Source organism: Sparus aurata, chromosome 17 (assembly GCF_900880675.1).
Source record: "Sparus aurata chromosome 17, fSpaAur1.1, whole genome shotgun sequence".
In the NCBI taxonomy this organism is placed as follows: Eukaryota; Metazoa; Chordata; class Actinopteri; order Spariformes; family Sparidae; genus Sparus; species Sparus aurata.
This window is the reverse complement of record NC_044203.1, coordinates 25,362,129-25,384,610: the sequence shown is the minus strand read 5'-3', so window position 1 is coordinate 25,384,610 and position 22,482 is coordinate 25,362,129. Positions and strand designations below refer to the sequence as shown.

The following is a 22,482-nucleotide window of genomic DNA, read 5'->3' as shown; positions in this document are numbered from 1 at the left end:
CCTTAATGCTTGGTTGAGCTTGTGCAGCCACCTCAAACAAGGTGAATGCTAACAATTTTAGCTTAGCAGCAGGCTTCCAGAAGCTTAGATTACACCAGACCAACTGCATGGAGCCATGTTATTCAAACGTTTTAGTTGTTTTTAAGTCCCCATCTACTTCAGCTGTTTTGGAGAATGCTGCATCATTGTTTTGCTTTGAACCTTGAGAAATGTTTTGTGGACTACGAAACTTTTCCAATTTCCATCGGCATGGCAGTGAGTGAGTAAAGGAGCAGGGAAACTTGAACCAATCTTTTCAACATAATAACATTTTAGTGTTTTTGAATTGTGGTTTCAAGAGAGTTTAAGAGGTTCTAGGAAACATGAGCACTTTTAAAAAACATCTTTAAACTCCAAGACCTTGGTCCAGTGCAATACGAGACAAGAAAAAGACAAAAATAAACTCCATTAAGACCCCTTATAAATAGTGTATGCAGTATTGTGTATCTGATTAACAGAGATGTAGATGGTTCTGCACATACTGTACACTCTGAACTGAGCTTGAGGCAAATTACAAACACTGATCCCAACAAATTGATGTCATTGTTTGAAGCCGTGGGAAGAAAATAAATCAAGCGTTAATAAAATACAATTTTTGTATGTTTTGATATCAGAGAATATCAAGTCAACTTCCAGCTGTGGCTGCGAAAAAAAACAAAACATCTGCAACGGTCCAAACATCTGTACATATTCATACTGTAAGACTAAGGACAATACTTACTCTGAACTCGACTCAGCAGACATGCTATAAAATTTACCAACCATTCAATTTGATTAAATGAAATTGATGGACTATACAAGCAGCTAATGTATTCCAATGGCCTTCAGATAAACTAAATGTGAATACAAATTTGCAGCTACTGCATTACCCATGTCTAATGGCAGGTTACACTGCAGTGGCGTCAGATGAAACGCATCAAACAAGCTTCACAGAGGAAAGATATTTGGACACTATCAGGAGAGTTTGTGATGACGCTGACCTCAGTGTTAAACGCCTCCCCTGGCACTGTGACCTCAGACGGCCGACCTGTAACTAACCGCAAGCCTATGGGTGATGTAACCTGGCTGCAGCATGATAACAGGTGACTCCTGACCTCTTTGTGGCCTCCTCGGTGTTTCTCCAGGATCCGCAGGGTGTAGTTTGTCCTCTGACCTTTGCTGTTGAACTCCACACGCCCCGTCAGGCCGTCGTACTCCACCTGGCAGGCACGTGGAGAGCGTGAGGTGAGGGAGGAGGGGAAAAGCACAGAAGGAAAGATAAGAAAATGAGAGTGGAGTAGGTAGAAACAGTGAATAAGAGATTAAAACAAGCAATCTTTTGCATAAAAACAAACATCTTCTTCACACTATCTATTAAGGTTTCGCAAACAGGTACTATCTACAGTGATTGGGGCAAAGACAGAAAAAAAAGGGAGAAGAGGAAGTGTTTGAGGCTGGACCAGACATGGGTGATCAACTTTGGATCAACTAGGAGAAAGTGACTGAGTGAGAGAGGCTCAGATGGAGCAGCAAAAGGAGTCAACAGCACCCTAATAAGACTCAGAACTGCACCTCACAGCTCAGCTCTCCAAAACCCACTGCTGGCACAGTTAGCGAGATCTATGATGAATGGCACAGTGCTGAAGATGGAGCACACCATGATGTTGACTAACAAAGGCAGATGTCGGGCCGGTGGGGCGGAGGCAATGAGGGATGGGGCCCGGGCTGCCTTGACAACAGGTCGTCGATGAGAGAGACAGACACAGACGACCAGAGATGGGAGATGACAAAGAGTAACAGGAGACAGATGTTACATGCAACATGAGATGATGGTGATTCACAGTGTAGCTGTACAGCAGTCATCAATCAATAATTCTGATTAGTGCTAATCATTTGAGTCATTTTTTTTAAAGCAACAATGCCAAACATTTGCTGGTTGTACTTTCTTTTCTCTGATTCATATCATTATAAATGTAAAATGTTTGAAGGAGGGCTGCAATGATTATCTTTATTAACAATAAATCTGACAGATTTTTCCGTTTGATCTGTGAGTTGTCAGGAAATACAGAAACATATCACAATCTCCTAAGTAGTCTCATAACTTTGTTATTATGAAGTACAGTGTCAGAAAAAAGGTAAAGTTAAGGACTCAGTGTTATGTATCACATCATTTGAGGAGGCGCAAAAATAGTAACTAATGATTTAGTAATTAGTCATTAATGAGTCAGTCTTTCAGCTGCTGGTTATGAACTAATCGTTCCTGTACCTGATGATTTATTAATATGCCATCTCCCAGTCTGTTCTCTAGTAACCCATCATTAACTCCAATATATCTAATATATATACATATATGTATATATATATATATATATATATATATATATATATATATATATATATATATATATATATATATATATATATATATATATATTAGATCATCAAAACAGTTTCCAATACAATTTTTGCTAATGGAGTAATCGATCGTAATGTAAAAAAGAAAACCTCTTGACTATGATAACACATGGAGATGCTACAATGGATGTGAATATCAAATATGGACATTTAAAAAAGTCAAAACTTAATTAAACTGATCCTTCAGAAGTACATGTTTATGAGCATGCATTAGTGATTTGAACGCATGTTGAGTTTCAAGCGTTTACCATGCGCAGGTAGTTCATAAGACTGGTCCCGTGTTGCCAGATCTGAGGTGAGGTGCAGCTGAGTGGCTTCACTCCGATTTCCTGACTGCGGTTCAATTCCCTCACCGCCCCCACCACCACATGCACCGCATCAAACATCAGCGCTGACGAGAGCTGTGGAAAGGGGGGAGAGGAAACAAAAGAGGGGTAGAGGGGTGGGGGGGGGGGATGGATACAAAGCGAGGAAAGACATGGAGCCAAGGGAGAAGATGCAATGAGGAGAGGGGGATGGAGGCAGGGAAAATAAGAGGAGAGAGAGAGAGGGAGAGGAGATGTGAGGTATGAGCAAACCAGTGGGGAGGAAACACAGATGGATACATCAATACCCATTAAATACAAGCAAAAGACTAGTTGAATCTCTTTAACTGCTCCATGAATCAGAGTGAGGAATAAAGTTGCTTAATGTTACGTGGCTTACAAACAAGGCTTCGAAAATTACTCCTCAACGTGTGCATGCATGAATACTCAAGCGTCCACGAGACTGACCGCAGGGCCGGGATAAGTTAGGTCACAGCCCTCCCTCCAGGAGAGGTTGAGACTCCTGATGAACTCCAAATAGAAGGGATGGGTGGTGTTAAACATGGAGAAACCCACGATGTTGGACTGCTCATCCACGATGTCATCCAGCCTCAGTAGTGGGAAGTCCTAGAAAGGATGAGAAGAAATTCAGGCGAGTGACAATGTTCTTTAATAACACTGTGCAAAAGAGAGTGTGATGACGAAAAAACGGGGGAGGAGGGAGCAATAAAGATATCGACAGCAATGAAAAGGGTAAAACAGTGACAAAGGGGAAAGAGAGGTTGATGGAAATGACTCCAGTAGCACCTCGCTGAAAAAACACACACAAGACATCTAAAGCACAAGAGCACACCATGTTCAGAGGACGATGAGGGGATTAAAAAAAACACAAAAATCAGGCGCAAAGCATAAAGTGACACATTAATTCAAATGGTAGAAGGGGTGGAGAGGATATCAAAGAGGCAGATGAAAACACCCGACGTGTAGAGAGGGTGGAAGGGAGAAAAAGGGCACATCTTGTCTGTCATCGCCTCCACCCCAGAACCCCTTTTTCTTCCAAGTTTTTTGCCATCCTCCTCTGCACTTACACATCTTTTTACAGTATGTTCATTTCTCAGATCTTTTCTCTCTCTTTCCCTCTCCTCATCCTTCATCTCCCCTCTCTTTTCTCTCCCTCTGTCATTTCCTCTCCCGTTATCACACTTTCTCCGCTTTAGCACCTTTGCCCGCTAATAAAGGGACAAAGTGGGAGGGAGGAACGAGCGAACGCGGAGCCACAAAAGGCCGAGGAGAGGATGGGGTAGCATTGGTGAGCTCTTACCATGGTGGTGAGGATGTACTTGTAAAATGCTGATGTCATCCCCAGCTCTGACGCCTGTAGGACAAAGAGAAAGAGAGAGTGAGAGGGGAAAATAAAGAAGAGGCAGGTGGGATACAGAATGTGGAATAAGGGAAGATGTGGAAAGATTGATGGAGGGAGGGAGAGAAAGGGCAAAGGAGGAGGGTTATTGAGAGGCAGAGAGTAAAGGAGACAGTTGGGGGACAAAGTGGGAGAGAATATGGGGGAGGAAAGGAGGAGGGAGAGGGAGCATACGTTAATCACAGTTTTACATCATCAGACTAACACTAGGACATTTCGCTGAGGGCGGACAGCCGCTCCAATATGCCCAGCGAAAACATCCCATACGCATTCAAACTGTGACTCACTGCGCTGGCTATCGGCATTACAGGCCGTACCATGAATCAGAACAAGCCTGTGTAACATCTGCACCGCATTCCAGCAAAATGTTCTTTTGTCAAAGACTTTCTTAAGAGTGTAAGTCATTGTTGCTGGCAGGAACGAATAAATATTGTTCCCTGTGCAGCTCTAGAGGGCAGAGAAGGTAAAAAAATACATGTTAATTCTGTTAAGACAACAAATGTGCACCCTGTGGGACTCTGAGAGAGTTGTTTTATTATTCTACAGATGGTGAGCTCTGCACACCCTTCACGACTGTAACCCGATTCTTTCCCAAATGGGAACGTTAAAGAGAAAAGCTCAAATCCCAGAGTGCTGCTGTGTGTACTTCAAACCCAAGTAACTTCACATCCTGCACTAGTGGGAGGCTCTGAGGGACGTATTGATGTTCGAGATCTGACCTTCTTGAGGATGAGATAGGAGACAGAAGCATTGGCGTCGATGATGATGGTGGCCACTTTGTCGTCACGGATCTCCTTCAGCAACGGCGTAGGGTCCAGGTTGTCATCCAGCATCCTGATTGACAGCGTCTCCCGAGAAATGAGAAAGCGGCGGACCAGTTCCTCCAATCTCAGCAGGCCTGAGGCAGAGCCAAAGCAGAGCCGGGCAGCATATCAAGGTCTATATCAGCAGATACTACTCATATTTTCCAGAACGTAAGCTTTGCAGGACCTGTGAGAATCATGAGTTATCCTCGGATGGCTATGCATTTGTGTCATCTTGCAAACATGATCGATGGTTTGAGTAAATCTTCACTGAAATGTGACATAATTTAATATGGTGTCTCTCTCTGTAGAACTTATTTCTATCTATAGAAATATGACCTCCACCAAGGAGATTCTTTATTCAGTTAGTTGTTAGCAGAATATCTTAGCATGAAAATGAACTTTTCATCACACCTACAAAGGGTGTTTTTTAGTGTGCTGTTTAGGTGCCTGCCACTTCATTTTAAATAACGCATCATGCACATAAAACTTAGTGTGTAATCCATCTTGATCCTTGCTGGTACAGATCTTTAAAAAAAAAAGTAGAATTACCAAATTAAAATCCTTAAAATGGAACCCATTCCTTCTCCCTTATTACAAATTCTAGTATTTTTGAACGCACAAATATTTTCTCATTTCGCAAGTTGAAGCGTTGCTCTCAGGATGTCTCCTACTTCACTATAAAGTCCATTCTCAGTGTATGTGCACTGGAGGCTTCGAGTTTCCACTTCACACTTGAACATGGACCAGGATTGGTGGCTTCCAAACTATTTGAGATGTCACAAATCATGCTTTTAAGTCCACCTCTTAAAATCAGAGCATAGAAAAAAAAAGACTGCGAGAATATCCTTTCAGTGTGAAACTCTGCACATACATTATTCTACAGTGAAGCTTTAACATTCAGCTGTAGGAAAAAGACGAAGAAGAAGAAGAAGAAGAAGAAGAAGAAGAAGAAGAAGCAGAAAGAAAAAAACAAAATGACTGAAGGGTGGGCTTTAACAACTAAACACAAAATGCCTCCTGTCTTACTGTCCATTCAGTGCATATGCAGCTTTCAAGTTTTCACATCACATTTGTATAGGTTGCATATTGGGCCAAACTAGTTGTAATGTCATAAAATCATGCTTACACGTGTCTTTTTTTACCATAACATGTAAATCCACTTTGCAAATGCAGCAAGATAATGGGTGTACATATACACTCTACTTTACTCTACTTGCTGTACTTTAAACATGTACGTAGCTACAGCAACATGACAAAATACAACTCAACAGAACTAAGTGTAAGTGAGTCCGAAGCGTTTCTTGGGGAGACCGCTGATGAGGTTTCTGGGGGAGCAATTATGGGTGATGTGTCCAGTGATCGTTCAAACTACCGAAATTATTAAACCACCCTAATAACTGACGCACTAGCTGTACTTGTCATGTTAGCTAAGTGGGCTAAGCAATAATAATAGTGTTAGTAGTATTCACACGCATGGTCACTAACCTAGATCTTCATGAACAAATGATATGCCGTATCAATGGCTCTAAGAAAGAGGATGAGCATCCTGTTAACATAAAAAAAAACCACTGATTATGATTAAGGGAAGTCAAGCTCATAATTCACTATACATATTGGGGGGTTAGGATTAAGGTGAATACAAAGTCCAAATATTCCCAGACTGGGTTTAAGTGCCCTCCAAAATTCATGGCTACCATCGGCCAAACAGCATGACAAATTTCCAAACATTCTCTATTAATAGAATAATACATTTAGATGGTTGTGGGGCCTTGGTGCAGGTAGACACTCTTTGAGTGCTTTGTAATTCACTTTGTGTCTGTTGTCTCATCCATCAATAATTGTTTGAGTCCTATGAGCAATGTATGTAATTTGAGTAAAGTAGTGTGTGTTCAAAAAATAATGACGAGCTTAAACTCGCATGACAAATTTGGAAATGTGCGGATTCTGACAGAGTCCACGAAAATCTACAGACTTAAATAAGAAAAGGGGGTCCTTGGCCTTTCAAATATATTTATTACATTGCATTTAACAAAGATTTCCTTTGAATTAGGATCATGGCTTTTATTCACGGCACATGAGTTAGGAAAGAATAGAAGGGGGAGGCTTTATACGTGTTAGAAAAAGTTTAATGCAAGGGCTGTGGTAAGAACATTATGTGAGAACATTTCTCCGTTATTAAAAAAACATTATAAAACCACATTGTAAGGTTAATAACTCTCACAGGGTGCCTATAGAGTCATGATGAATGGCAGGCTACTTTAAAATGATTACTGGGAATCCAAAGGAGACCACATGAAAAATCCACATGACAGAAAAGTGAGTTATATAAAGACTTTTTGATAGACTTTTGACAAGAGGTCGCCTGATCATGCATGAAGCGGAGTCTACACTAGAAAAAAGACAACATTGCATAGAAATGACACAAACTGATGAACGACACACCAGGGAAAAATTGGAATGGCATAAAACTGTAAAGAAACTGAAGAATGTCCAGAAAACACCTCACAAAGCATCTAAAAGAGCAAAATGATCAAATAAACTTTTGCTCCTAGAGAATATTTCACCTCTGTTTGATTGCACATGATGGGTGTATCCAACTGTGATCTTTGTTGGCACATATGGTATGATTTGTGCTCAAGTAAAAACCTTCTGTCAAAATGTTACTCTTGTCCCTCAATTAAAGATCATTAAATATTCTGTTCATTGTGATCCAGCAATTTGCTTTTTAAATCACACGGTGGAAGGAACCTGATCCGATCACACAAAACAAGTCTTATGAACCAAATACATGACAGTTAAAAGACTGATAGCAACAAACTGGAAGGATGCATTTGGAGATGGACTGTTGCTCCTAGAGACGATCACTTTCTAAACTTTATGATTAGGAACAGCAATTGTGGAAAGTAATAATGGACTTACATACTGATACTTGCTTATACTTTCATTACTGATTAGTAAATGCTCTAGAGCCTGATCTCAATAACAGTACACTAAATTCTCTCTATTTTTTCCTTTTTGTTCGGAGCGTTCCCAAGTGGTCTTATTGTTGGCACTGCCGTCGCAAAGACAAACGTATCCCTTTTTGCAATTTCCTCCAAGCCGTGTGAGTGACAAATGTGAGTTTATGCATTAATTTAGCCTCTATTGGAGATTTGAAAGCAGATAGATATGGTGCCAAGCTGCCAGCCTGACTGGATCGCCAGTCAGCCTTCATTTTCCAAAAGAGATTTCGTGCCTGGTGGCAGACAAAACTGCATAGTGAAAGCGACGTGTGTAGGGAACCAGTCCAGTGCTTCCTCCACATTCATTCAGGAGTGGTGGACCACCTCAGTAAGAATATTACCACCTCAGCTCGATAAAGTGGGAAATTGAATACTATCAGCTAGAAAAAATACAACCAAACCAACATAGGGCCAATTGCATACAAGTAGCCCTTTAATCATCTAAATCATCTAAATATAAATAGTGCATCATTACAGGATAACAATGTTATGTCTTGCAACCTCAAACATGTACATAACACATATCACTGTGATTCTACCCTCTCAGTGAACATACATGGTGCAGAAACAAGTGACTGGGGGGTGGAGTGAAACCATTCACCCTATGACAAGGCACTGTGCCATCACCATGAATTTGAAGCTGTTAATTAAGATAAAAAAAAAAAAAGTAACCTCATTTATATAAAAATTAAAACAAAACCATGTCTTTTGACATATAAATTATTTATTTTTCATTGTGTGTTATCTTCTTTTTTGGCTTTTTTGTTTCCTGCTTTAAATGTCTTAGTTCTCCTCAAAAAGAAAGGCTGCAATACAATGCTCGAGACAATTCACCCACTTCGAGTGAATTCCTCTTGAAAATGAGTATAACCAGTGGCAGTCAAGACTCACTTGACATTGTGCATGGAATGAGCCTTTACTAGAAAGTCTACTCTGCCGCTTCCTAATTGTAATTCCATAGTAAAGCACTCCTAGCTATGTAAATAAGTGGTGGGGCAGGCATCTAGAGGGACAGAGGGGAGGGGAGAGGTAGTGCACAGAGCCCTTCAGCAGAAGAAAGCCTCTGTAAGCAGTGGGGTAATCACTGAACCAGGCCAAAACTTTAATTAGTTTGAGGAAGGAGGGGAAAAAATCAATGCACTTTACAGCTTCCTCTCCTCTCCTCTCTTTCTCTCTCTCTCTCCATCTCTCTCTCTCTTTTTCTCTCTCACTTGCCTTCTTTCACTTATTCTCTCCCTCACACACAGAAGCCCTAACCTCTCTGTGTCTCTCTCGTCTTCACCCTGTGCTCTAGTTACCTCTCTCTGTCTTTATCCATCTTGCTCTTACGCTGCCGCCATCTCCTCCTCCTTGCGCTCACTCTCTCCCTCTCGCTGTCCTTAACCTCATCCATCTCATGAAAACTGCATAATAGAATTAGGCTCAGATAGCTCATTTCTGACCCAGGTGTGGCAGGAGAAGGATACATCGGAAATGACCCAAAAATCTCTGACTCACTCTCATTTAACAGAATATCTGCGAACTGCGACTTGCACGGGCTAAAGGGGACGAATTAGTTTGATGCCGTTTACGTGCTGTTGAAAAAAATGACCAGTTTCTAGACCTGTTGCTTAATTAGGATGCACGCACAGCAGGTGTCAATGAAATGTGTGACTTCACACATTACTCGCCTCACTGGCAAAAAAGAGAGATTGTCTACTGCACTTGAACACACCACTCTACACTGGGGTAAACAAGATGAATAAAACAAGTGAGCTGGTGGTAAACATTGTCTGATGTTGAACCTCTGCAGCGCCAAAATAGAGCCGCACACACAACCAAACAAGTACCCCAAAACCCACTCTCACATGTACACATATGCAGTACACTCAGGGGCAACACACACACACACACACACACACACACATGCATGAATATATAAAACACACACACACACACACACACACACACACACACACACACACACACACACGTACAGACAAAGTGAACCGAGCACTCAAATATATCAAACACAACAAATATATGAAATACACACATACCGTGGCCACACACACCCACGCCCTCGTTCAGAGTGTGGAACAAGCCTGTTGAGTGGCAGTTAGCACCTATTCTGCAGCCATGGCAACCAGCTCCATGGCGATAGATAGCGCAGCCAAGTGGGTCAGAGTCTGTGAGTGTGATAACCTTGTATAGATCACCTTCAAACCAAATACATTACACACACGCACCACTCCGTCTCTCCACTGCATCTCTTGGCCCGGATGGCAACTATCAGCCTATCTGTTGCCTCTATGAGAAAGTCCTGTGAGAGGGACTGCTCTTATCTGCCCATTCAACCGATGATCAAAACTGGATTCGAAAAAAAGGTTGTCTGATGCCATTTCAAAGCTCTTTTAGTTCAATCAAATGACAAGTCCACAAGGAATTCAGCTTACTTTCAGGAAACCTGCAGGAGGCTGCTTAACTGCTGGGGAGATAATGAAAGCATCTCACTGATTGAATCCATTTTTCATAATGTCACAGCTTTTTGTTCGTCAAAATCTACCCTTTTCTCATGGCTACAAGAGGTGTTCACAGGCTTCAGTGGTCCCACTCATTGTTTATGCGATTGCCCTTCAGTTTTTGCACGGAGCTACTTGGCCGGTGTGAGCAGTCAACAGCTGCACAACAACTGGTCTCGGCTCGGTTTCACTCAGGACTGGGCAAAAAGTCTGGCAATTATTCAGCGTAAAAATTACAAATTTGCCACCTCCTACAGCACATAGCGTACCCTGTCATGTATTCACAAAGCGCTGATTGAATACTACAGCCACCATCCGACCAGGCCCTTTAATTCCTGTGACTTTCGATAGGGTAGTGCATAATAAATCAATAACGCACTCTTTCAAAATGAAAATAAAGAGGGCTAGTGACTAAGCCCCGAATCCCCTGTGATGTTAAAGCTCTCTGAGTGCCTGGCAAGTTAAATCAACTCCCCTAAGTTCTTGCAATACTGGAAAGCATTTCAAACACGAATATTTATTAAATTGGTTTGGACTAACAACCCTCTGAGGTGGATAAGAGACAGTGTGTGAGAGCATGAGTAATAAATAGGAAATGCTGCAGCATGAGCCATGTTCTGAACTCTGACAACAGACAGAACTTTATGACCAGACTGTCAAAGTGAGTGTCCAACTGCGCAAAACAGTCATATCCGCCCAAACAGTGTGAACGTGCCAACACTCCCACAGAGGCATTTTCACACACACATATAGTAGGTGAATAAGCTTGCGAGAAGACAACCGATGCATTTACACCCACCTAATCATAAACACAACCTTGCAGTCAAACATAATGTTACTGTAAAACTATAGTGCAGGCTACATGTATACTCACATTCAGCCTTGGCGCAGACCAGGCTGGCTGAGGGGTAACTGAACGAGCGCAAGATGGCTCCTATGGCCAGGCTCAGGTCCTCGTTGCTAGGGTACAGAGTGACAGAGGCGAAGCGCAGGTACGGCAAGCGGGGAGTTTCCTCCGGACCAATCTTTACATGAGGGATCTGCCAGACGGAGAGAGAAACGGTGGGGAGAGGCGATTAGGGAAGGCAAGAAAAGCAAATATGTTGTTATTAACTTCCATCCAAACACAACAGGAAAAAACAGTGAGTAAGGAGGATCCATTAGAGGTGCTACGGGCTGAAAAGAGAGATAAGAAAGATGGCAGAGGCAGAGAACAGAGTGGCGTTGAGATAAAAGGCCACAGGAAAAAAGGGGGAAACAGTCGGAAGAAGTGGGTGACGGTTAATTAGATGAGTAGAAATTGAACGGGCAAGAAGAAACAAATCTCTAGATGCATTTATCATGACGTCTGTGTGGGTAGGAGGGGAAGTAAGTCAGAGGGAAGACGTTGCTACACGACTGTATGCACACATGACGCAGAGGCAGTTTTGTATAGTTTTGTGTGTGCGGGTTTATCTTCCACACTCACCTCCTTCTCTCCACATATATGACTGACAGTAGAGCCAGAGGCGGGGCTGGAGGCGGGACCGATCACAGATACAACGCCTTTGGGTAGAATCTGACACACTGAAAGGAAGAAAAGAGAAAATAAACCCTGAGTACGGAGACACACACCTTCCCTCTGCTTCATTTTGATGGCAGCCTCCAGCTGGCATACAGTAGGGGATGCTATGTGGAAAATTTAAAAATGCAGAGAAAACTCAGAGGATACATCATGATTTCTTTTAAGACACCAATTTTATTTTGAGATAAACACTCCAAAGACTAGAGCAGGGGGCAGGCCAGGGGTTACCTGCTGCTATTATTCACTTCTTTAGACGTTTAGACGATTGGTAAGACATATTAGGCTATAATCATTAGAATAAAACAGACTGGTGGATGATCCCAGTTAACAAATGTCAGTTTCATTGTTACTCTTTTAACAGGAGGACATTTATGTGGGAGAAACTGTGACACATTGGTCTATTACTATAACTACTTTGCTCAAGAACAGCTCAATTAAACACTATCTTTCTGAATCCGTACGGTCTACTCAGTAATCAGATTTACTGAATCAAAACCGCCAAGTGACAACAAATGCCTCTACTACGTCCACACAGTTTTAGTTTTGTGATTTCCTGTTTTGTGTTGAATATTCATCTTCATATGTTTTACTTTCCGCTTCCTATCTTTGTCTGTTTTCTCGCCCTTTTTGCCTGCTCACCTTTGTTCCATTCGTTCATCACTCCCTGTGTATTTAAGCCTGTTTCCCCCACACTATCTTTTGGTTTGTCTATTTTCATCCTGTGTCTCTGTGTTCCAGCGTTTCTTGTCTGTTCCCTGGTCCTGTCTTCCTGTCGTGTTATACCTGCGTTAGCCACCTGTGTTATGCTGGTTCGTGTTTCTGTCATTATCTCCCACTTTTACCCTTGAATAAATGAATGAAACGGCTGCTCAGCTGTTGTGTCCCTCAACAAAGATCAGCTAAGGTCAACTGTTTCATGAACAAGCCATGTAACCAATGAAGGTTTTTTATCAAAACGACACGCTTTCTCCTCTATGCATGAAGTTTGCTCTTTTGCACACATTTCCACTGCGCTGAGTAGGTACATGAATAAATGATTAAATTACAGGTTATGTTCATTGTCTGTCTTATGCTTGACTAATTGACCGGCTTGTAGTCTGTGTTACGGTTCAAGAGCCGTAACAGAACTCACATGTCCACCTGCCAAAGACAATTATAAGAAACTAGTAAATGCTTGAAGGAAGTCACTGGAAAATCTGCTTATTCACTTCCTCGTTGGAAATTGGATGAGCAGACAGAAATCTTCATGGTAAATATGAAGCTTCACTTAAATGGTCAAAAAAAAAGAGCACATTTTACATTTTAAGTCTTTTATACTCAAACTCAAACATCTGCTATTTATTATTATGTTATACTTACTTTTTAGTCCTGTAAGCCTTTGACTGTCCGGTGAGTTCATTTTTATTGACAATATTTTTATTCTAACCAAATCAAAAATGCTCGAACAGATATCGGAGAAAAAAGTCTGCTGGCATAACTGTTTTATTCTTATAGTCAAAACACTCAGCTGGTATATTTAGTTGGTATCTAATTTCATTCCAATTAGTCCTCCTCAGTCCCTGCCACTGTCTGTGTGTGTGTGTGTGTGTGTGTGTGTGTGTGTGTGTGTGCCTGTGTGTGAGCTGTACTGTATATGTCCTCACTATGCCTCATGTGTGAAAGTGTATATGTGTCTGCAGATGTGTGTGCATGCATGTGTAAACGCCTGTGTGTGCGGGTGTGTGCGGGTGTGTGCGAGCACGCCTCAGACAGCCGTAGCTGTAAGATGATGAGCTCTCTGATCCACAGACCAAAAAACGCTGCAAGCAAACAAGCCTGTCAGAGTCTCCTGCCCATCGGTCAAGGACACACACACATACACTCAGAGACACATGCCTGCAACTCAAGCATGCACATATGTACACAACTCTTCTCAAGCACACGTACACATTTTGCCAGTAGCTTGTGGCAGGGTCAGTGACCTATTAGAATACGAGCAGGGAGTCTGTGTCTCCTCAGTGACTCGATTCAGCAGTTCTTCTTCTGTCTTTACAGACTCCAAACATTCAGTTTTAACGCTGTATATCGATACAAATTTCATGCAGCGGCCTCTGTGGTGCGGTGCTGTTTTCTGTTGGCCTGCACTGCTGGTCTGTATTAGTATCTGATGATTTGTTTGTGTCGTAGCCTGCAGAGCAGACAGTGCCAGCTGTTAGGGCATTGGTCCACTGTTTTTAATGAGACAGGCTTACTAGCCCATTACTAGTCTCCAATGAGATGTAAACTAATCAGCAAAGCCCTTACTGGTTGCTAAACACATGAAAGTGGTCGTGTTTTTTATCATTTTTGTCATCATCCTAGGTTTTTGCTCACAAAGTGGCAGCTTTTGAGCAAATCTAATTATCTATCTGGAGAAAATATCAGCACCTTTCGTAAAGGGACCCCCCCAATAAAAAAAAACCTCTTATCCGTAGTGCAATTTTTTTTTTTTTTTTTTGAGATATCGGCTGTCGAGATGTCTGCCTTCTCTTGAATATAATGAAACTAGATGGCACTCGGGTTGTGGTGCTCATACAAAGCACCAAAATATGTTTGAAAACAGCATATTTCCTTCCAAAAATCATGACCGGGTTGGGGCCCCAGGAGCTCAGTTCGTAGAGTATGTCGCCCATGGACTGCTCGCCGCAGTGGCCCAGGGTTTGTTTCCAACCTATGACCCTCTCCTGTCATCTCCCTTCTACCTCCGTTCCCTGTCATTCTTCACCTGTCCTATCCAATAAAACATAGAAAAGGCCAAAACAATAGAAAGAAAGAAATCATGACCTGGATACTCAAGATAGTCCACAGACCTTGTTGTGAGGAGTTTGATGTTGGAGCTATTTTCTTCCTACCGAACTAAACTACCCAGTCAACTAAGCTAAATAAACGTAAAGCTCAGCTGAGGAGGACACCATCAGTTTTGTCATTATATCACTTCCCTCTGCACAGTGATATAGTTGGCAGGTGTAGTTTAGAGAGAAACTTGTTCCTTGAAACTGCTCACAACGAGGTCTGTGGACTATCTTGAGTAACCACGTAATGATTTTTGAAAAGAGATGTTGCTGTTCGTTTTGGTGCTTGGATCTCTACACCTGTTATGTTCAAAAGTTGTCAACGTACACCAAATCTAGGTGGCTAAATAGCACTACAGGTAAGAGGAAAAATATGTATTTTTGACTTTGTGGTGAACTTTCCTCTTAAGTAGAATAAAACTGGCAGCATAATGTAGACTTTCACTCTTTTCTACTCTGTACTGGTCAGTATTAATAATAATAATCCATATTACTAATAATATCTACCTGTATTTTTAGTGACCACTTTTGCCTGTGCTAATTAAAAGCTATGCCCTATTGGACTCTAATGGATAGAGCTGGACTTAATCACTTTCTGGTGGGCTGTCTGAATATGCTCTACTGGTCTTCTGTAGTGAACATCAGCTCTACTCACTGGTGTCAGTAGTGTCGTACTGGGAGTCTTTTTGCAGCTCGTATATGTCCACCTCCACTCGAGCTCGGGCCGGACCCTCCATCACACTGTTGATGTTCTCCCTGGCCAGGGCCAGCGCCAGTCGCTCCCCACGCCCACACACAGACTGGTCATCCAGGATTGCCGCTAGAGAGGCGGGAAGGGAAAGAAAGATAGGTGACGCAGTGTAGAGGAGGACGAAGCATGAAGATGGAGGGAGCAGGTGAGGAGTAGCCAAACGAGATGAGGAGTACAGGTGGAAGATCCATGCTTGTGTGCGGGTAAGGAATAATGGTATCTGAGCTTAATCAAATTAGCATGCAATATCAAATTCAAACAGTATCAGAAATAATAAGAACTGTTTGACACTTCGTATTATTTTCAAAAAGATTCCCTTTGTCATAAAAAATTATTTGGGGTGATACAATCTGTCTTCGGTGGAGTTACCCAGTTATCAAAACGCTAATTGCCAGACCCCTTTGATAGCTTACAAATGCCGTTAATTGGCATTCAGCACAATTTTACCCAGTTTTGTCGCAGTGTTTGTAGTTCAGATTAAGTTGCTTCAAAGCTCAAGTCCTTTATAGTTTAGTGATTCTCAAAGTGGAAGAGAGGGTCCCTAGCAAAATGGAAGTGACATGTTTTCACTATAATTCCATCCATAAGTAATAACAGTACGTAACAGTAATATTATTATTAAGTGGTATTTTGGTCCTGGGTTTGAAACACTTTTTAAAAAACATCTAAAAGCAAAATTCAGGAACACTTTATGTGACAGGCCTGGAAACGTCATGATAAGTATGTGCTTATTACCAATTAACATATTTGAAATGTCTTTGAAAAGGCCCACAATAACTACAATAATTACCTCAATATGTCGTGAAAATTACCCAGACATGGTTTAATAATAATATTATGCTATTTCCAAATGAGGACTTAATGGCTGGTAATTTCTTTGATACATTTCCAGGAAAGTTGGAACTGGTTTCTGCTTAACTTCTGCTGATCACACCATCTTAGATTCCCAGTAGTATCCGTCTAACTTCCTCTCAGCAGGCCACTAAATGTATGTGTGTGTTGGAGCTTTCTTTCCATAGTTTCTGCCCAACTTTTCAACCATTTACATTCTCAAGTCAACAATCCACAATCAGACTCCCTCTCTCTTTCTCTGTCACACACACACAGGCACACAAATGATTGTGAATATCAACTTTCTTTTTTCCTGTTATTAATTTATTTGCTAATTTATTGTTGTCTCAAAATATAAATGGTGACATTTAACTTGAGTGGTGTGCAGACAATATTATTAGGTCTTACTTGATAAGCAATAAGGCACTTAACTTTTAATACAGGACATTTTTCACTTGATTCTTGATTATAGAGTTATCTGTGATTAACAATTAACAGTGGCTAAACTATATTTGAAAAAAAAGACATTTAGGAAGATTGTTTCAAAGTTGGACTGATTTGCTGAAGGGAAAAAATGTAAATGGTTAAAAAAATGTAATGCACTTGACATACGTCAAGTTAGATAGAAAGTAGTTGGAAATTAACCTATAACGTCTTCATTCACTGTGTGCGTTAGCTGTTTAGGCCAGACAAAAGTCTTTAGTGCTTTCAGAAAACTTCCATTTGTATGTTTCAATATTATGCACATACTCTAGGGGATCCCCCTTTATTCAAAACAGAGTTCCTCCAAAAGAGGACAGAGACATTGCTGCAGGTGTCAGAAAGCTTTTTTCTCTTTTTAGGGGTAACTCTAACTTGATTCTAACACCTGCATGCTGTATGTATGGAGGTGTAAAAGACTTAGATAATTACACAAAGATTGTATCCGTCAGTCAGTCTTTGGGTGCGGTCATATTTCATTGTGAAAGAACACTTTGGACACAATCATGCATAGTATTATTTCTTGTCTGGTTTTTAAATGCGTTGCTGTGACTTTTTCGCTGATTTATGTGGCACTCTGAGGTTCCAAAACAGGCTAAAAACAAACCATGAAAAGTATGCTGAAAAACTTTGTGATCCAGGTGTTGTCAGGAAGGGCGGCTGGCCACTCACCCATGCGGACGGAGGAGAGCAGGGGGGCCTGACTGAGGGAGCGTGGCGGCATGGTGACTAGCAGGAAGGAGAGGAAGTGTATTGACAGCAGCAGTGCTGGCAGAGCCGGCATCTTCTACTGCTCCTCATGGAGAATGGTCTGCTGGCTGCCTGTACCACCACCTGCAGGAGCGGAGGACACACTGCACGTTAGTGGACACGTAATCGTTCCCCTGGCACAAGATGTCTCTCTTTAAATTGTCATCCTGCGGCTTATCTTCAGTTTGCTCTGTCACATTTCCATGTAGTGGAAACACCTTTAATTTGACAGCACATACAATAGACATTTATATTCAGCTATGAAGACGTTCACTGTCACATCACAGAGGCAGCCAAGTCCCATGCATAGAGCCTGTCTATTACAAAAGAAGAACGCACATCTCTATTCATGTCTCCTGTGGAAAGTCTGCCGTTTAGATGTGACAAGACTCAGCCTTGAAGAAATCTCCAGCGATTCCAAGAAGAAAATCACAATAAATGGCACACATACTGCCATACACACACACACACACACACACAAAAACACATCTACGCTTTATGTAGACATGCATACATAAGTAAACAAACCAACACACGGTCACATTCTGCAAAAGCTCACTCAACACCCATGGGCCCTGACAACCATTCAATAAATATATACCCACTCATGCCCACACATTTACATGTATTCTAACACCTAACAATCATCCTCACCTCAAAACAGACACACAAACACACAGAACGCACACAAAGAGAGCTCAGCAGAGCTCCACTGATACTAAGCAGCCCTCTCTAGTAGTGACAAAGCCTTGCTCTGACTGACGACATGACAAGGCAAAAGGATGGAGAGATGAAAGGAGGGATGAATACAGAAGCGAGGGGAAGAAGTGTCGCGTGACGGACTAGGCGGGGAGATTGAGGGAGTGGTGGTGATGATGGTGGTGGAGGTGGTGGGGGCTATTGACCTGCAAATGTTTCAAGCGTCTGGATCACCAGTCTGAGCTTTAGACAGGTCTGACAGACAGCTGAAAGAGTCAGTTCATGGCCTTCAATTGACCCCTGCAGCTGTAAACAAGGGGACGCTGGAGTGGAGGAAGGCTGACCCTTGACCCTGACAAGTGCATGTGGGGTTTGTGTTAAAGGAACATCCCTCCCACCTCCATCTTTTTCACTTTGAGATCTTTATTTTGTCTTTTTCATCTCCTGCTCACCTTGTTTAGCTTTGATGTTTAAAGCACATCAAAAAACTGCAACCCTGTGCTTTGAATCCCTCTGGCCGTCTCATAAATCAGCCAAAATTCCCTTTTTACCCTTTTCTTCTTCTTTGTTCTATATGCAATTACTGACCTCACGTTCTTCTTGTCAAACGCTACATGTCTCTCATTCTTGAGTTTGCGCAGCAAGTGTGTGCACAAACATGTTTGTAATACTAATAGCATGTGCCATACTGTGCAGATGGCTCTCTTGCTCTCATTATGGTTACCACAGCTGAAACAGAACAGAGGCAGGGTTTATGCAGGCCATCTGTATGTGTGACACAACACAGAATAACAAGCACACAGTAGGAGGTTTTTTTGTTTTTCATAAATCATTTGTCGTTTTATCATATCATGTTACATTAAAGGTACCAATAAATAATTACTGCATCAAAGAGTTCTATGATGTTCCACGTATGTAATGGTGTACAACAGACACACTTTATCCAACAGCTGATTATTCTCACCACAAAGTGAGATCACTGACTGTCACACAGCTGCATTGTAGTCCATTTTGCTGGTAGCCACTGTGCTCTGTTTGCTCCCCACACCAGCGCTCTCTTTCTCAATTTACTCCTTGCCAAAGTGTGTGTGAGGCGCCCGAGACCTGTGTGTTTATTCCAGGACATGTATGGGCATGCGCTTACTTCGTGTGAGTGTGATGGCGTATTGATCGAGCCCAGCTCAAGTGGCGGGCCCTCAGGTGCGGTCAATCAAAACAATGGGGAACCTATCAAGGGAGCAGTGCATTTCACAGGAGCCATCTGATTGGCTTTTACCAAGAAGCAGATTGCCATGATGACGAATAAGATCCTAACTGAGGCAATGCCTTCATCAATGATGGGATGGAACTGGTGCTATTTCATTGTTATTGAGAGCTATTGACAGCATTAGACAGGGAAGATTACAGCATCTATACTCCAAGGGGAAGGAGATGGGGGGGAGGGGGGGAGATGGAAAGTCGTGATAGAAGTAAGGAGAATCAGAGAAAAAAAAAAAAAGAAGAAGCAGTGGGAATGGGCTGGGGACGATGGGGGAATAAAAGAACAAAATTGAATACAGAGAAAAGAGATTGGAAAGTGTTTCTGCAAAAAGAGACGCAGAGCGGGATAGACATAGAAAGGCAGAAGAGCAGAGGTGGAAAGTAGCAGTATAGTACGTTTATTCAAGTGTGGTACTCCAAAATATACGATCAACGATATAAAATATGATGCATTGTTATAGATGAAGCTTCGAACAGTACATTAAGTAAAATAAAGCTTCATATCACCTGGCTGCAACGTTAAAATGCTGCTTATATGTTCATCAATAACTCTAATCCAGTACAATTAAATAGACTGGGGACAGTCAGTACTGTCAGGCTGACCCCATTATTACTTCAGCCATTAAACTCTGTTTATCACTGTGTGTTAATGACAAATTTCATATTCATCACTGCTCTCCGTATCATAAATCTGGATGGACTTCTTCACTGACAAGAAGGAAGTGAAATCATTTCACGATATTCATCTCTGAAGCACAGCTCACATCTTGCTTAGATATCCACAGTACACACTGATGTAATATATGCACAATTTGCATGGAACGGGTTGCCTTACAGCTACATTAACCTTTGAGAATTTTAAGCCTTACTGTCAAATGTTTTCGTTTTTTATTAATTCTGCTTGTCGTTTAAATGTTGCTTGTTTAACTTAAGATGCTTTTCAATGCAAGTTGATTCGTTTACTGATTATCAATGTTTCAAATATCTTGTTCTGAGATAAAACTCTCTGAAAGAGCCTGTTTTGCATGATAATTGCATTTACCCTTAATATTTCAAAGTAAGTATAAAATAGTACTTCACCGCTGAAAAGGCAGCCCTTGCATATATTTTTCTATTGGGGTTATTCCAATAGCACTTTTGGCATTTTAAGGCCAAAATACATTCGCCCTGCCTTCAAGCAGGCCACTGTGACATGTAGCGACTGTGGCCAACCCATGATGACGCCTGTCTCTCGCTCAGACGTGTCCCTGTTCATGCATGCAGATATCTGCTGTGTACTGACTGACATAATCGCTGACTGACAAAATTCAGCTGTTTCAGAAGACGTGTTAAGTTATTGCTGGTGAAAACCCAAGATTTCCTGATTTTGATTAAAAGCTTTTCAAACACTAAATAACAAAGGAGTTTACTTGTACAAAATCTGATGGAAGTTAAACAAGTTTGCCAGCGATGTTAGCGGCTCTTTTCTGCAACCACTACACAAGCCAGGGACTTCATCAGTTAAAGACCTTCAAGCGGGTAGCCTTGTGGTGATGGAAAAGTAAATCTGTGCCACGCTTGGCTGATGCGGTACAAAGACAAATATTGTTTTAAATTGGTGCAACATGACCAAAAAAACAAAACAGAGAAAAGTGGTTATTGTATTCCCTTTTCCTCAAAAGGTAGAAAACCTACAACAACCAAGAATGCACTGGACCAATAAACACTCCTGCTGATGGGTACTCGAGTTGAGTGGTGCTCAATTTTGGCTAGCATTTTGAGATAGGAAACCGTAACGCAGCCAGCTGGTAGCAAACTTATTAGAGCAAAACACTTAAAGTTTTTTCAGCCTTGGTTTACACAGTACAGCAAAATGTAAGATGACAATTTCCAGTTCACAATCAGTCTCTACTGTAAATAAGCAGCATGCTAAATTATGTATAGGACTTTGGACTATATTCTTTGACTCCCTGGATGTACGCTTACAGAATTAGTACTACAATCTTTAGTTGATACAACAGGCCTAGAAGCCATCAAATGACAGTTTGCAGGGATATTTGTAAAAAAAAGTCGGGGGGGGGGGCTCTGAGTGCAGGCAAAATGGAGAGAAGTCTAACATTGTTCATTTTGATAGACAACCAAAATACAAGTTCCTGTTTAGGTGAAATTTGCAATGCAAGACATGCATTCGTGGCATTAATGATTTGACTCCTACCTCCACTGCACGAGAGTGAAAGGAAGCGGCAGCTGTAATGTGGTAGTAAAAAGGTGGAGGGAGTCAGAGAAACAGACACAGTCAGGGATAGGGAGAGAGCAAACGGCGAGATACTTTTACTATACTACACTGTTTAATCTGTGAGGACTGTGTGTCTGGCTGATGTACGTGCTCTCGCTGCTGCTGTAATAGTACATGGCTGAGTCCCTGTAGCAGTCGGGTGTCAGTCTGTGGGGAGCTGGAGCAGTGAGAGGCCCGAGCAGAGCCAGACTAGTCTGAGCTGTACAGAAAACGACGCTTCTAGCCGCCCCCCCACCCCTCCCACACGCTCGCTTTCATTCTGCACCCTGCTGTAAGTCACCCTGCGTACTGGCACCACTGAGAAATATACAAAAGCTAAAATACATAAATATCCTGACTTACTCTCTCTCTCCCGTTCTCTGTGTGCGTGTGTGTGTGTGTGTGTGCAGGAGAAATTATAAAAGATCGACAGACAGAGAGAGAATGGAATTGGAATGGAATGAGCGAGGGGACATCCATCCCGGTTGGAGATTTAGCCGTTTGCTGCATGCATTCGTCTTAGCGGGTGTGTATGAAGGCATACGCATATTTGTGTGTGTCCGCTGATTTGTTTGCGTGTGTGTGTTCTCAAGACTTGGCGGCTTGCTTATAGTGT

At 41.9% G+C, this 22,482-nt stretch overlaps 1 protein-coding gene across 5 annotated transcripts in view; it reads right to left on the bottom strand.

Moving 5' to 3' along the window:
• grik5 (glutamate receptor, ionotropic, kainate 5) overlaps positions 1-22,482 on the bottom strand; it is a 104,854-nt gene that overhangs the window by 23,537 nt on the left and 58,835 nt on the right. For all 5 annotated transcript variants that reach the window (XM_030393298.1, XM_030393299.1, XM_030393300.1 and 2 more), the window contains 9 exons: positions 17,576-17,737; positions 15,497-15,661; positions 11,936-12,033; positions 11,342-11,507; positions 4,878-5,056; positions 4,060-4,113; positions 3,207-3,365; positions 2,682-2,834; positions 1,134-1,238 (listed from right to left, as the gene is read on the bottom strand). In XM_030393298.1, the coding sequence (XP_030249158.1) occupies positions 1,134-1,238; positions 2,682-2,834; positions 3,207-3,365; positions 4,060-4,113; positions 4,878-5,056; positions 11,342-11,507; positions 11,936-12,033; positions 15,497-15,661; positions 17,576-17,687 (1,191 nt within the window). In that variant the 5' untranslated portion in view covers positions 17,688-17,737. The remainder of the gene's footprint in view (positions 1-1,133; positions 1,239-2,681; positions 2,835-3,206; positions 3,366-4,059; positions 4,114-4,877; positions 5,057-11,341; positions 11,508-11,935; positions 12,034-15,496; positions 15,662-17,575; positions 17,738-22,482) is intronic.